This window comes from Sorghum bicolor, chromosome 7, assembly GCF_000003195.3.
Source record: "Sorghum bicolor cultivar BTx623 chromosome 7, Sorghum_bicolor_NCBIv3, whole genome shotgun sequence".
In the NCBI taxonomy this organism is placed as follows: domain Eukaryota; kingdom Viridiplantae; phylum Streptophyta; class Magnoliopsida; order Poales; family Poaceae; genus Sorghum; species Sorghum bicolor.
This window is the reverse complement of record NC_012876.2, coordinates 60,217,317-60,231,173: the sequence shown is the minus strand read 5'-3', so window position 1 is coordinate 60,231,173 and position 13,857 is coordinate 60,217,317. Positions and strand designations below refer to the sequence as shown.

The 13,857-nt window shown below is 43.5% G+C and overlaps 3 protein-coding genes across 3 annotated transcripts; 2 read left to right on the top strand and 1 right to left on the bottom strand.

Annotated features, from left to right (window-relative positions):
• On the top strand, positions 2,482-6,919 carry LOC8057810 (serine carboxypeptidase-like 51). The gene is made up of 10 exons (XM_002445629.2): positions 2,482-2,813; positions 2,933-3,027; positions 3,173-3,280; positions 3,380-3,673; positions 3,808-3,981; positions 4,104-4,324; positions 4,412-4,532; positions 5,408-5,460; positions 5,599-5,743; positions 6,570-6,919. The coding sequence occupies exons 1-10, from the start codon at positions 2,696-2,698 to the stop codon at positions 6,636-6,638; spliced, it is 1,398 nt and encodes a 465-aa protein (XP_002445674.1). The 5' UTR covers positions 2,482-2,695; the 3' UTR covers positions 6,639-6,919.
• LOC8056936 (dnaJ homolog subfamily C member 28) lies at positions 7,678-11,040 on the bottom strand. The gene is made up of 3 exons (XM_002444539.2): positions 10,697-11,040; positions 8,175-8,505; positions 7,678-8,097 (listed from the first exon to the last, which is right to left on the bottom strand). Exons 1-3 carry the CDS (start codon positions 10,957-10,959, stop codon positions 8,014-8,016), a joined length of 678 nt encoding a protein of 225 aa, XP_002444584.1. The 5' UTR covers positions 10,960-11,040; the 3' UTR covers positions 7,678-8,013.
• On the top strand, positions 12,338-13,146 carry LOC8057809 (polcalcin Phl p 7). The gene has a single exon (XM_002445628.2). It carries the CDS (start codon positions 12,510-12,512, stop codon positions 12,750-12,752), a length of 243 nt encoding a protein of 80 aa, XP_002445673.1. The 5' UTR covers positions 12,338-12,509; the 3' UTR covers positions 12,753-13,146.

Genomic DNA, 13,857 nt, shown 5'->3' with positions numbered 1-13,857 from the left:
CTTATTTGACATAATGCCAAATAACTTGATCAAATTTAAAATGATTTGATTTGGTACTATGCTAGAAATATACTACTATTTTTAGAGAGAGGAAGTATTATACATATAGATAAGATCAAGAGGATGGCAGTTGAACTCAGAAACCGATAATCCATGGGAATTTGAGGATTGTTTGGCAAGGTTTTAAATCCATATTCACTACTAAATTTTTTCTGATGAGTCAGAATCATTTGTGGAACCGTTTAGCTAACTCACCGAATTCTTAAAATTAGGACTTTGAGCACCATTTAGAAGGTAGAACCGGTTCCAATTCTCAGTGGATCCGAAGAAAACGGCGCCAAACGGCCAACTACGAAATGATTATACCTCAGAACGTTTGGTATAGTTCCAAACTTTTTGCTTGCCTGAACGAAACCGCTACAGGCTGGTTTTGCTAGATTCTATTTCTAGTTATCCTTTTTAAAGTGCAACAAATTTAAATATGTACTATTAAAGTTATTCTTCATCCACACAAAAAATCTGCTTTTCTTAAAAGCATGTTTGTATTCATAAAAATAATTTTAATCAGAATCCTGCTTATTTGCCAAATGGTCACATAACAGATTCATCACCTATATTTTCCACATAAATCTAGATTCAAAATATATGTACTAGAATATGAATCCCTACCAAATGGGCCCTAAAATCAGAAAAAAAAAACAGGTTTTCAGGTGCTGGACTAGTAAAGAAAATGAGAATAGGTCCAAATGATTCTCTTTGAAACGTTTCTCTCTTTATTTATCATATTTTAGCAGCGATTCTCGTTATTCTACCGAGAATTTAAAATGTTTCTCTGTCTCCTAAACACACACCCTTGCATTGATCTGCTGGATCCAAATTGTACAAAGCAACCACGATGACCTGATGGACCTGCCTGCAGATCTGAACAAAGCACGCGTGCCATACTGCCATCGATACAAACGACGACGGATACATACGTTGTAACCGAAAGGAAACCCCCTCCCGCCTCTCTCCCATCAGCACTGGATTCCCTCCTCATACCTGCTATCGGATTCCTTCAACCATCGGTATCAACATATTCCTATCTTTGTGAACTTTTTTGGTTTGAATCTAACCCTTTGAACAAACTTTTTTTTTTTGAAACTAACAAACATTCCTAGAGGTAAACATGTCAACAAACATTCCTCACCAATAGGTCTCCCGTTTCGGTGAAACCTTTTTCTAGAAGTAAAACATAAAACTGTCCGTGCGCTCTATAAAGCACGAAGGTTATTTGGAGGTGACACTGATGTATTATGGTCACATAGAATGGGTATGGGAGGTGGATGAGGTAACTGAGATGGCGAAAAAATACCGACATGGTAAAGCTAACCTAGGGTCGTCAGTGCGAGCCACCATTTGATCTGATGTTTTTTCGACATCTCGCCTTGTTATATTCATATTCTTACATTTCTAGAGCAACATTTTTAAGTCATTCTTAATAGAGGGTTTGATGATGGTGTTGTTTTTGAGAGTGCCATATCAGTCAAAATACATGCAATTAAATATGGAACAAACAACCAATCTCAATGTATGACTTCATTTTATTTTGTTTTACTATCATATAGCATCCGCATAACATTCAATTACATAAGTCATCCAGAGTTGAAAACTGATGAGTCAAAGTGAGTTTCATCATCTCTTCTCTCTTCTTTGACGTCATAGTCATGCTATCATCAATGCCTACGTGACACGCTATTAGTGTGAATCGAAATGCCCACCTAGAATGATCTCGTCTAACGAACTCCCTAAATAATTATCATTTTTCGTGAGAAACAACTTTGAATCAATATGTATAAAAATTATTAATATTTATAGTAGAAAATTAATATTATTGAATCTATTTTTATAATAAATTTATTCGGAGACACAAAGTATTCTGCTTTTTTGACAAATCTAGTTAAACTTATAGCATGAAAATAAAAAACGACAGAGAGGAGTACGGCATATGTAAGCATTTAAGCCTTGTTTGGTTTCCAAAAAATTTTAAAATTCTCCGTTACATCGAATCTTTAGACGTATGTATGGAGCATTAATATAGATAAAAAAAATAACTAATTGTACAGATTACTTGTAATTTGCAAGACGAATCTTTTAAGCCTAGTTAGTCTATGATTAAACAATAATTACTAAATACAAATGAAAGTTCTAAAGTAGTCAAAGCTAAAAATTTTCCCCAACTAAACAAGGCCTTTTTTTTTTTTTTGAAACAAAACTAAACAAGGCCTTAGTTACAGCACGCCGAGTTCTTTTGTTCATTTTTGTGTGGAGGCGGAGATGACTATAAATTGAAAAGATTCCATGGATGGATGGATAGTTAACTTTCTCTGTTTTTTTACCCGCCACCGGCCTCCGACCCTTCCGTCGTCGTGTCCATCAATCCGTCGATATCAGAGGAGTATACACGTACGCCATGCTCCCGGAGTCCTTGTAGCACAATATATACTCTCATATATATACATACATACAGTATACTCCTATATAGATGCAAGCCGCTCTTCACCTCGGATTGCGTCTCAATTCGTTCGTCCTTCCATGTCGATCGATTCTTGATCTTGATTGAAAAGGGAAAAAAAAATAAAATAAAGAGAGAGCAGGGGAGGGAGAGGCAAAGCAGAGCCCGTAGCGTCCTTGTCGTCACAGATAGATACTGGCAATGGCGTCGGCGAGTGGGGCTCTCGCCGCGCTGCTCCTGCTGGTCTGCGCCGCGGCCGCCGGCGGCGGCGGCACGCCGGACGGGTCGGAGGAGTGGGGCTACGTGGAAGTCCGACCCAGTAAGCAAAGCAAGCTCGATTGTTATTTTTTTTTCTCATCTAATCTGCCTCTGTCGCTGCGTGAAAATCCATTGATGGCTGCTGGCCTGCTGCTTCTGCCTCTTCTTGTTCTTCTTCAGAGGCGCACATGTTCTGGTGGCTGTACCATAGCCCGCAGCGCGTGGACAACGGCACGACGCCATGGCCGACCGTGCTCTGGCTGCAGGGAGGGCCGGTGAGTGACTACTACATATAGTTGGATTGGATGGATGGATGGAACTGTCGTCGTTGCAATTGCAAATTTGCAATGAATCAAATCTTGTAGTAAATCTTATATATAATCGATGGATGCAAATGGTTTCATCACTCATGACCTGCAGGGCGCGTCCGGCGTCGGGTACGGCAACTTCATGGAGATCGGGCCGCTGGACGAGGACCTCAAGCCTCGCGCCACCACCTGGCTCGCCAAGGCCGACCTCCTCTTCGTGGTCAGTATATCCAATCCCAAATTCCCAATCCAATCCATTACAGCCATGCATGCAATCGATGAGCATGAACGGCGGCAACAATGGCGATGGTGGCCGCAGGACAACCCGGTGGGCACGGGGTTCAGCTACGTGGAAGGCGGCAACAGGCAGAGCCTGATGGCGCGCACGGACGGCGAGGCGGCGCGCGACCTCGTGACGCTGCTCTGCGCGCTGTACCGCGGCAGCCCCAGGCTCCGCGCCAGCCCGCTCTACATCGTCGCCGAGTCCTACGGCGGCAAGTTCGCGGTCACCACGGCGCTGGCCGCGCTCAGCGCCGTCGACCAGGGCCGCCTCCGCGCCACCCTCGCCGGCGTCGCCCTCGGGGATAGCTGGATCTCGCCGCTCGACTTCGTGGTGAGTTTGCTTTGCTTTGCTGGCGATGTGATGTCATCGCTGACCCATCAATAGTCAACGCGTGCATGCCGGATTGCCGGCCGTGTACAGTAGTAGCGTGATGACCAGTAGAAATTAATGGCGCTCTGTTGCAGTTGTCGTGGGGGCCGTTGCTGTACCAGGTGTCCCGGGTGGACGAGAAGGGGCTGCAGCAGTGCAACAGCGTGGCGGCCAAGATCAAGGAGCAGCTGGAGAAGAAGCAGTTCACGGACGCCGAGGCATCGTGGTCCGACCTGGAGAACGTCGTCAGCGCCAACTCCAACTCCGTCGTACGCACCATGCCATTCCCATTCTGAAAGCATGCATACTACCTCCCAGTGTTGCTCTTGGGTCTTGCTGCATATATTATACTATAATAATGACACTGATTATTATTACTACTACAATGCAGAACTTCTACAACTTCCTCAAGGACGAGTTGTCGGGGGACTCGAGCACCACCACCGGGGCGGCGGCGGTCTCGACGATGGCGTCCTTCAGGCGCCGGAACGGCTACTCGGGCTACCTCAAGTCCATGGCGGCGGCCTCGTCGTCGTCGTCGTCGGGCGGATTTGACGGGCTCATGAACACCGTCATCAAGAAGAAGCTCGGCATCATCCCAAAGGATCTCAAGTAGGTCCGCCGACTCTACCATCCAAGAAAAAATTAAACCAAGTTAGGAATGACTAAAAAAATGCATGTGTGCTGCCTGCACTGCAGTTGGGGCGACCAGTCAGACGACGTGTTCGTAGCTCTGGAGGGAGACTTCATGAAGCCCAGGATAGAGGAGGTCGACCAGCTCCTCAAGCTCGGCATCAATGTCACCATCTACAACGGACAGGTATACATATATACCACGTCCTGACTGAACCGAACAAACTCACTGAACGAATGACTGATGAAACTGATGATTGGCATTGGCACAACAAGCTAGACACCTTGTTGCTCTGCTCTAACTGAACAATGTCCGCGTGTTCTTGGACAGATCGATACCCGTTATACTACATAGATGCAACTGCTATTATTAGCTGTAGGAACAGCTTATTACTCAAACTCACACATCTGGCTGACTGTCGTCAGAATGGGCTTCATTCTTGCCATGTTTTACACACAGTGGTCACTACTCACTGCACATTTGCAGAGGCAGAGTGAGAGTCGTCAGGCCAGTCGGCGGCACCCTCTGTATGTCCGCTCCATGTGCACGCACGCAAAATCGTGCCTTTTTGCTTGTCCAGGCACATATAAGCAGCCAAACATTATGGTTTCGCACGTGTTGTGTGATGATCCCAAGGAATATGGACTGCACATCACATGACACCGGGAACTACACTCACTTCAGTCTTCAGTAGCTACTGTGTCCTGCTGCCTCGGTTGCGAGTTTTGCCTCTTGGATCTGTACACGATGTGATATCCTTATACACTCATCACGGGAATGTCATCTCGTTTCCTAATTTTGTCTCAATGCGATCCATCTCCTTATTGCTTATTTTTTTATTCTTTATTATACGTAGCATCCGTAAACAAATTGCAAAGCCTGAACATACAAACAAAACCGCTGTCTGCCTTGCCTTTCAACTCATCCTCCTGGCTCATGCGTACCAACCTACCTACCTGATTATTGCTAAACCAACTGACATTTCACAAGCTCTTTTGTTTGCAAATAAAATAACTTCGTTATCAGATACTAACAAGAAGCCTTTTTTTTTTCCATTGCAGCTGGACCTCATCTGCGCGACCAAAGGTACGATGGACTGGGTTCACAAGCTCAAGTAAGTAGCAGTCTCTGATGATCACAGTTCACACACCTGTACTGAACGTGAGTGAATTACTCACAAGAAGTGGCCTAGCCTAGCTTATTGATGCGATGCCTGCTGCTGTTGCTGTTTTTGTCATGAATAATTAATCAGGTGGGACGGCCTCAACAGCTTCCTGAGCGCTCCCAGAACGCCCATCTACTGCGACAATGAAGGGCAGTCTGGCACCCGCACCCAGGCCTTTGTCAAATCCTACAAGAACCTCAACTTCTACTGGATACTCGAAGCTGGACACATGGTAATTAATTAACTCCACTACCACTAGTAACCACCCTTTATACTTGACTGCACATTAAACTGTTGAGTAAGCACACATGTTGATGTTGCACTTGCACATTATACATATATGGTCCTGTTTGGTTCCCATTGCTAAATTTTAGTTAGCTAAAATTATTTTAGCTACTCTTGGCTGACTAATGGAACTAAACTATTTTCGCTCCTTTTAGTCAATGTGTTTGAAACTTTAGCTACTAAAGTGACTAAAGTTTAGCTAGCTAAAAATTAGTAAGGGGGAATCAAACGGGGCCTATATATCGCTATGACCAAGCTGAGAAGGTGACACACCATCCACCCTGATAGCTAAGGTCCCTCGCTCGTCCAACACCGGCACTAGCCATTCTCCAGTAGGGAGGGAGGGAGGGATTCCGCCTGCAGGTTCCATCCTGCATGAGCTGGAAAGAGCGTGCATTCATGCAGTTGGTGAGATAGCTTCTTCATGGCCACGTGCACCAGAAATGTTCCATGCATCTGCCTGTCAGCCTGTGCTCTGTGTGACCCATCATCGATTCCCTCTTCTCCCTGAATGAAGAGAGACAAGACTCAGGCCACAGGCCAGGCAGGCACACATGCACCAACAGTGATGTATAGACAGATAGATTCATTCATAGATGTAGGCAGGTAGCTAGCACAGCATCAGGCAGGAAAACTGCTTCACTGCCTTCAATGCTTGTTTTTTCAAAGACACACACACACAAACAACACAACAAAAAATTAAAATGTTTTCTGCATAAGATGGAGTGCTAATGTTCACTTCTTGTCTTGATGTTGATGACAACAATAAACAGGTACCCATCGACAACCCTTGCCCTGCGCTCAAGATGCTGGCTGACATTACGCGATCTCCTGCCAAGTAGGAGTAGCAAGCAGCAAACAAGACAGCCTGACACCAATTCTTCAAGATTCTTCTCTCTTACAGTAGCTTTGTAGCACTTCATTCAGTCGGTCTATCTTTTCATACAGTTAGAGAAAATTATTTAAGTTATTGGTGGCAGCATTCATGTATGGAACAATAAACACAAAGGAAAAAGATAGTCATAGAATGAGAAAGATATTTAATCTGGCAGCTATTGCTGTGTAGCAGCACAGCTGCAGAGCTTGCAGCTGAATTTCCAACATCAAAACCTATTGCTTGATAGTGCCGGCCTTCTCCTGTCTCAACATAACCCCCCCTGAGCTGAAACGATCTCGCCTCTGGTCCTTTGTATTAACCTGCTGTGCTCCTCCTCTGTATTAACCTGCACATGGCTTGTGCAGTACAACTTATCCGTGTTAGGTTGTGTTATGCAGACTTGCACAATGCTCAATGCAAGCCTACTGATGCATTAGTTAGTATACTATATACTTGATCTATAGAGAGAATCATCAATATCTATGGCACCAAATAGGTTAACTAGGGAAATATGTCATGATGAATCTAACATAATATTTGTTTGGTATCATAGATATTAGTATTTTTAATATAAATATACTGAAACTTAAAATGGTTTGACTTAGGACAAAACAAAAATGATTCTTTGACCAGGATAAAGGTAGTACATCAAAATTTATTGTATTAGCCAATTAATGCAGGCTTGCACAAGCTGATGAGACCCATAAAAAACAGAATTTCTCCACTCTCCATCTATCTATATCTATACTACAAATATGGAAGTGACCACATGGAATAGAACGTAACCAATAAAAAATGATCAACACCAATTTCCAATACATTATATATATTTATGTTCACCTAGGTTATGTTACACAAGTCCTAATATAAATTAAGACCAATACATGTAACCAATCGCACATTATGAGAAGTTATGACTGAAAATACTATTCGCTGATTTATTATGAGAGAAAAACACTATTGGCTAGCAGAAAATATACGGCTTATAAGACAAGCAAACAGGGTTTAAGAAATATGACCAACTTTACAATAAAACAACAGCAGTAATAATATACAATTCTCCTACGTGTTTGAGAAATTCAATCGCTGAGAAATAAGCTCAGGATTTGCACACGTAACATACATCGAGTGTTACCACAAGATGGGCTACAGCACTGGAAAACTTAGTTTTCCAAAGCATCTAAACTAATAAAAGCCTACGTGAAATACCTATATCAGCTTTCATGGTTTCTTAAATATGTGTCTGTCCTACCAGATATTCCAAGTTACAGGACATTTTGATACAACAAAAGTACTCCATGCTATGTTCTTCACTGATCCGTCCACCTCCTTGACCCTTCTTACTTCAACTTGTCCACCTCCTTGTCCCAGTTCAGACCAAACATCTGCCGCCCAAAGGGTACTATCAGGTTGTACCGGAAAACCTGCAATTTACATCAAAATAGAGTCATTTGGTGATTCCACTGATGAAAAGAGTCATGTGAGCTGGTTCAAGTAGCACCTTATCATTTATCTGGCGAATTTGCTCCTGTAGAACCCTGCAGTCATCATTCCAGTTAGAATCATCACCTTCAGAGCGGTTTGCCCATGCCTTCCTTAATGCCAACCTCCAGCCTATGATCATACCACGGATTTCCTTATTCAGCTCAACCCATTCAGGTGCACAACCATTCCTTGAAAGTATCCTGTAAAGGGTGTCCTCAGCAGGATCGGCATGAGGATTTGAAGTGAGGTTTAAGGGTTTGCCCTTCCCTGGTAGATTTTCGAAGTGCCCTTCCTCCATTGAATGCCATATTCTTTGTTCAACGACATTTACAATGTCAGTTTCAGACCTGAACAATGGCAAACAAACTATTATGGACAAACAAAATCTTTTGACAAGTAATGCATGACTGACAGAACTTGGATATGTCAATGAGATACCAACCTGAACATTTATCAGTCTTAAATTAAAAAACTATTGGCAATTTGGCATGAGCATCTACAAAGCGCTGACATCAAGGCAGATATCGGAATGCATAAGACCCAACCTACTGGCTTTCATGTTTGTGATGCATTAAGTACTCTTATGAGTAATCAAACTGAGAGATTGAGAACTAAAAGCAACTAGCCAGCTGCGTGCCAACTAAGCTCAGGACACATTAAACTTTATTTACAGCACAACACCAAGGATGCATAATGGGAGATTGGACCATGGTAAAGAGAAAAAGAAAGGAACAGCATGGCAGTATCTGCAGGTTTTGCTCAGATGCCTTGCCTAGCTCCAGATGATCACGAATAAGGCATCCTATAACCATTAACAGTTATCACTTTAGGGTGAGGTTTGAACTTTGAAGCAAGTTCATTTCTTGGCCAACACCATTGAGATCTATTTATCTATCTATTGAGGACACCATTGAGGATTCTGTTACAGTGGCAAGAGGGCTGTAATGATTATTTCACACTACCTCAAGTACAAGAAGGTTACAAACAAGCATAATGTTCAAAACAGTGAGTACCAATTTGGTCATCATCATCAGGGGCAGACCTACTGCTATAGCAGGGTGGGGCAGCCGCCCCAGTTAGCCATCTGTGTTAACCCCCCCCCCCCCCCCCCCCCACCCGCCCCGCATCCCACTGGTCAGGTCTCAGCCATGGCTGATCCTGCTATCTGAATGAGCGACAAACAAGCTGGAGAAGGTTGAAGACGAGCGACCTCAAAATTGCCCATTTGCCTGACATCATCCCAGCCTCTGTTTAAATTTTGGGCTGACTAAATCGGTAACCTAGAGGCCCAGTTGCTCAGACTTGGGCCTAGCCTGTTAGATCTGCTGGCCACTTCACCCAAAGGTCCCAGTCATGACTAATGAGTCGCCTAACAATGATGCCGCCCCAATGCCTGTAGTCCTGTGCATGCTGTCTTGCTCGCCGCTCGGTGATGTTGGGGGCTCCAAGCCTTGGCGGCGTGCGCCAGCAACGGAAGACAACGGTGACCTGGAAGCTCACAAAAGTGGACGCGCAAGATTAGACTTGCAACTTGCCTCCTGCGGCTATGGAGGAAGAGGAAGGGGAGAGGCAAGCAGCAGCAGGGATTGGAGGGACAATCCAAGGTCACCTGGCACCTTGGGCCGGCGGCCAGGATGGAGCAATAATGATGGCCCAAAGTAGTGGTGACCCTCTTATCTTGCCATGAAGAAGGCAAAAACTAGAGGTAAAACTGGTTCAATTTCAATTGCAATTGTTCGAGTACATGAGTATGAATTATTTTTATTATTTTTTTAGTTTGTAGTCTATCTCCACCTCACCTATGTTTTGCGGCTGGGTCCGACACTGTCAGCACCCTATATACTTTAAAACAAACACCATTTGGTGTAATAGTTGTACAGAATTCGCATACAGTGCGATTAGAAAAGGATTGTAATACCAGGTACCCAAACATCTGGATGGTTGTTGGGGTCTTATGTGCAAGAACAGGATGATATGGTTAATCTAGAAATGGACATTTGAGTTTCACACAAGAAACAAGATGTCTGCGTGAGCTAAAATTTGACAAAAAGTAATTATATCTTGGAAGCTACAACCGGGAATCTAAACAAAAGAGAATATCAATCTAGGCAAGTAGAAACAAGATATCAAACCTTTTGATACTATGTAATAGTTCCAATGAGGCGATTGACTGTACCATACTATCAATTTCATCTGGAATGGTAACACAAGGGAAACATCCTACTTTTTTCACTCATATAGTAGTGCTTTTGAGCCCCTAAACACGTCTATCAGTTAAGACTTGACTTTTTGTGAAGGTTAATTGGCCTGCAAAATTGTGCATGCGCCGGCATGGTGGATTTTCTTCCGTGTAACGTTTTGTGAAACAAATCACACAGGACTAGCAAACAGTTACTATAACAACTATTCTTGCAGCACACATCATGTTGAATCTAGATTCATGCCCACTGACACAGCACAACGAGTAATAAAGAAAGATAAAGCCACGATTTTTCCTGCCAACAATATGGAGGAGGGATCTCGGACAGAGGCACCGACCTTACCGCGTTTCCGCGCCCGCGGAGCTCGGGAGGGAGCTTGCGCTCGTTGACGGCGTCCATGACGGCGGCGAGGCGGTGGTGCCCGGACCCGGACGGCGCCTTCTTCTTCCTGCTGCTGCTGTTGTTGTTGTCGGGGGACGTCGACGAGGCGGAAGGGGCGGCCGGGTCGGCGCCGGCCCACGAGGCCGACCAGAAGGCGCGGCCGCTGCGGGCGGGCGCGAGCGCGAGTAGGCGGCGGGCTGCGGCGCCCTGCACAGCCATTGGAGAGACCGGGCGGTGACGGAGAGGCACGGCGGCGAACAGGAACAGGCCCGCCCGTGGCTGCGCGGCCTCCACGACAGCACCACCGTTCCGAGTCGGCTGGAGGAGTTGGAACCTCGGTGGGCTGGAAACGGGCCATGGGCCTCTGGTGCGTTTTCGCTTCTCGCTTCATGGGCCGTGACCTCAACATACACAAAAAAAAAGGTCTATTTTTCCTCCCCAAATTTCACGGAAGTCTGTTTTTCCTCCCTTAGCTCCCTCAAAACTGGACAAACCACCTCCCTCATTTTTTCAAACCGTGCATTTTACATCCCTAGAGCTGTTTCAAAGGCGGTTTTGCTACAGTAAATAGTGGTTTTCCTATAGTGACGGTGGTTTTGTCTTTTTCTTTTTTAATTATTTTGGCTGAATCTTTGAAAAATCATAGTAAATCACAAAAAATCATAAAATAAAAAATCCAATTTTTTGGACTCCACATAAGTAGATCTACACAATAACATATAATATGATACGCTTTAGTACAAAGTTTTTGCTATAAAGGTTTTGTCTTTTTCTTTTTTATTTATTTGGCTAAATATTTGAAAAATCATAATAAATTACAGAAAAATTATAAAATACAAAATATATTTTTGTTAGACTCCACATGAGCATATCTACACAGTAAACATATAATATAGTATACTTTAGTATAATTATTTTGTTGTTGCTTTAGATCTATGGTTTTGTGTAATTAATTCAAATAATTCATAGTTGCATCTTCTATAATTATTTTGTCAAACTAAAACATACATATATTATATGTTCATTGTGTGTGTATATACTCATGTGGAGTATCAGAAGATTAGATTCTATATTTTTCATTTTATGATTTTTCTGTTATTACTATAATTTTTTAAAAATTCAGCCGAAATAATTAAAAAGAAAAAGACAAAACCACCGTCACGGTAGCAAAACCACTATTCATTGTAGCAAAATCACCTTCGAAATCACTCCAGGGAGGTAAAATGCACGGTTTGAAAAGTTGAGGAAGGTGGTTTGACTGGTTTTGGAGTTGAGAAAAAAAATCGGACTTTCGTGAAAGTTGGTGAGAAAAAAATATACTTTTTACATATATGGGCTCGGAAAGGCCTTCTTATCAACTGGGCCTCGATGTCTAGTTGTTCACAGTTGCACGGCCTCCTCCACTCAAAAAAAAAAGTTGCATGGCCTCCTCTGCTCCGTCCGGCTGAACGATTCTTCCGGCGGGCGAGCTGCAGCTGGTGCATGGCGAATTGGCGACGGATGGCAGCGAGGCGACCCAAGAATTTCTCCCCGGCATCTCCTCCTCTTCCTTCAGAAATTTGGGACCCTTTCTCGCAATATATATGCAGGACCGAGCTAGGAGAAGAGCGCGAACGCGAGCACGCGCAGACGTCGAGGTCGAGAGGGTCGAGGAGTACGGTAGCTCGGAGCTTCGTCGGAGAGCGACCCGCCACCGCCACGCTTGACCGCAAGCCGAGGAGGCCGGAGACACAGACGATCGATCCATCGTCGGCGGTGCAGATTCGGTAATGGCGGAGACGGCGGACATGGAGCGGATCTTCAAGCGGTTCGACACCAATGGCGACGGCAAGATCTCGCTGTCGGAGCTGACGGACGCGCTGCGGCAGCTGGGGTCCACCTCCGCCGACGAGGTGCAGCGCATGATGGCCGAGATCGACACCGACGGCGACGGCTGCATCGACTTCAACGAGTTCATCACCTTCTGCAACGCCAACCCGGGGCTCATGAAGGACGTCGCCAAGGTCTTCTGATGCATGCATCACATATCATCATCAATTCGATACCAACCATCGATGATCCTGCTTACATATATATCTTTATAATATCTACGTACCATTCTCCAGCTTCATCAACATATCATTTCTGCTGGCCTGCCTAGCCGGTCTCTTATAAGCACTAGCTAGTACTAGGATTTTTTTTTATTTTAATTCTTCTTGAATTCCAATCCAATCCAATATATGTGGACTTCGTTTTATTTCTTTTATTTGTTTTTGCCTTGATCTGATAAGTGTACCTGAGCAGGCCAGGCCAGCTTTCTATGTAATTCATTCACTGGAGACTATTGGAGAAGCGATCCATGCATCTCCTTAATTTGTAAACAAAGTACTGTGCATTTCAATGGAAACTGAGTGATTCTTTTCAGAATACTTGTTTTGATATGATGAGGGAAAATTGTTTTTTGGATGAAGAATCTAGTTTGTTGTTGATCGCACGAAGGTCGGCCTATTATTAATCATATACATTAATATAATTTGGTCTCTTCATTCTTTCCAAATTATAATTTTAGGACAACAAAGGTATACAAATTATCTACAAATTTTGTATTCATCACATTCACAACAAACATCAATTTTACCATGAAAACTTCACCATAACAAAAACTACACATGCAGCCACTTCCAGCACATGTGTAACCAAATTCTTGGCTTGATTCCTTAACAAGATCACACATGCATGTGTTAATCACATGGCTCACAACTACTATTAACATAAATTATTCTAGGTTTGTAAGTCAAATTTTATAGAAAAATACTATGCCATCAAACAAATTTTATTAGATATACACCATAGAATACATACTTTGATCGTGATTTAATATTATAGATGTTAATATATTTTTGTATAAACTAGGTCAAAGTTAAGCAAGTTTGACTTAGAAAAGAAACAGATTGACCTGCAATATGAAACAAATGACTATTACTTTTTATCTAGCAACAAGAAAGTTAAGTATTTTTTTTCTTAAGCTAAAACAATCGTAAAACATTAAAATAGGAATGAATATACATCTGCCTAGAAGTTCCTAGCTTCCACCGGCAGACACATGATTCCTAGCTTTTTGCACCATCGTACCAATTG

Coding starts and splice junctions, on each gene's coding strand:
- LOC8057810 (XM_002445629.2), top strand. CDS start 2,696: ATGGCGTCGGCGAGTGGGGCTCTCGCCGCGCTGCTCCTGCTGGTCTGC. Junction 3,281..3,379: donor AGGCCGACCTCCTCTTCGTG/GTCAGTATATCC, acceptor TGGTGGCCGCAG/GACAACCCGGTGGGCACGGG. Junction 4,533..5,407: donor TCACCATCTACAACGGACAG/GTATACATATAT, acceptor TTTCCATTGCAG/CTGGACCTCATCTGCGCGAC.
- LOC8056936 (XM_002444539.2), bottom strand. CDS start 10,959: ATGGCTGTGCAGGGCGCCGCAGCCCGCCGCCTACTCGCGCTCGCGCCC. Junction 8,506..10,696: donor GGGCGCGGAAACGCGGTAAG/GTCGGTGCCTCT, acceptor GCCATTGTTCAG/GTCTGAAACTGACATTGTAA. Junction 8,098..8,174: donor TTCGCCAGATAAATGATAAG/GTGCTACTTGAA, acceptor TGTAAATTGCAG/GTTTTCCGGTACAACCTGAT.
- LOC8057809 (XM_002445628.2), top strand. CDS start 12,510: ATGGCGGAGACGGCGGACATGGAGCGGATCTTCAAGCGGTTCGACACC.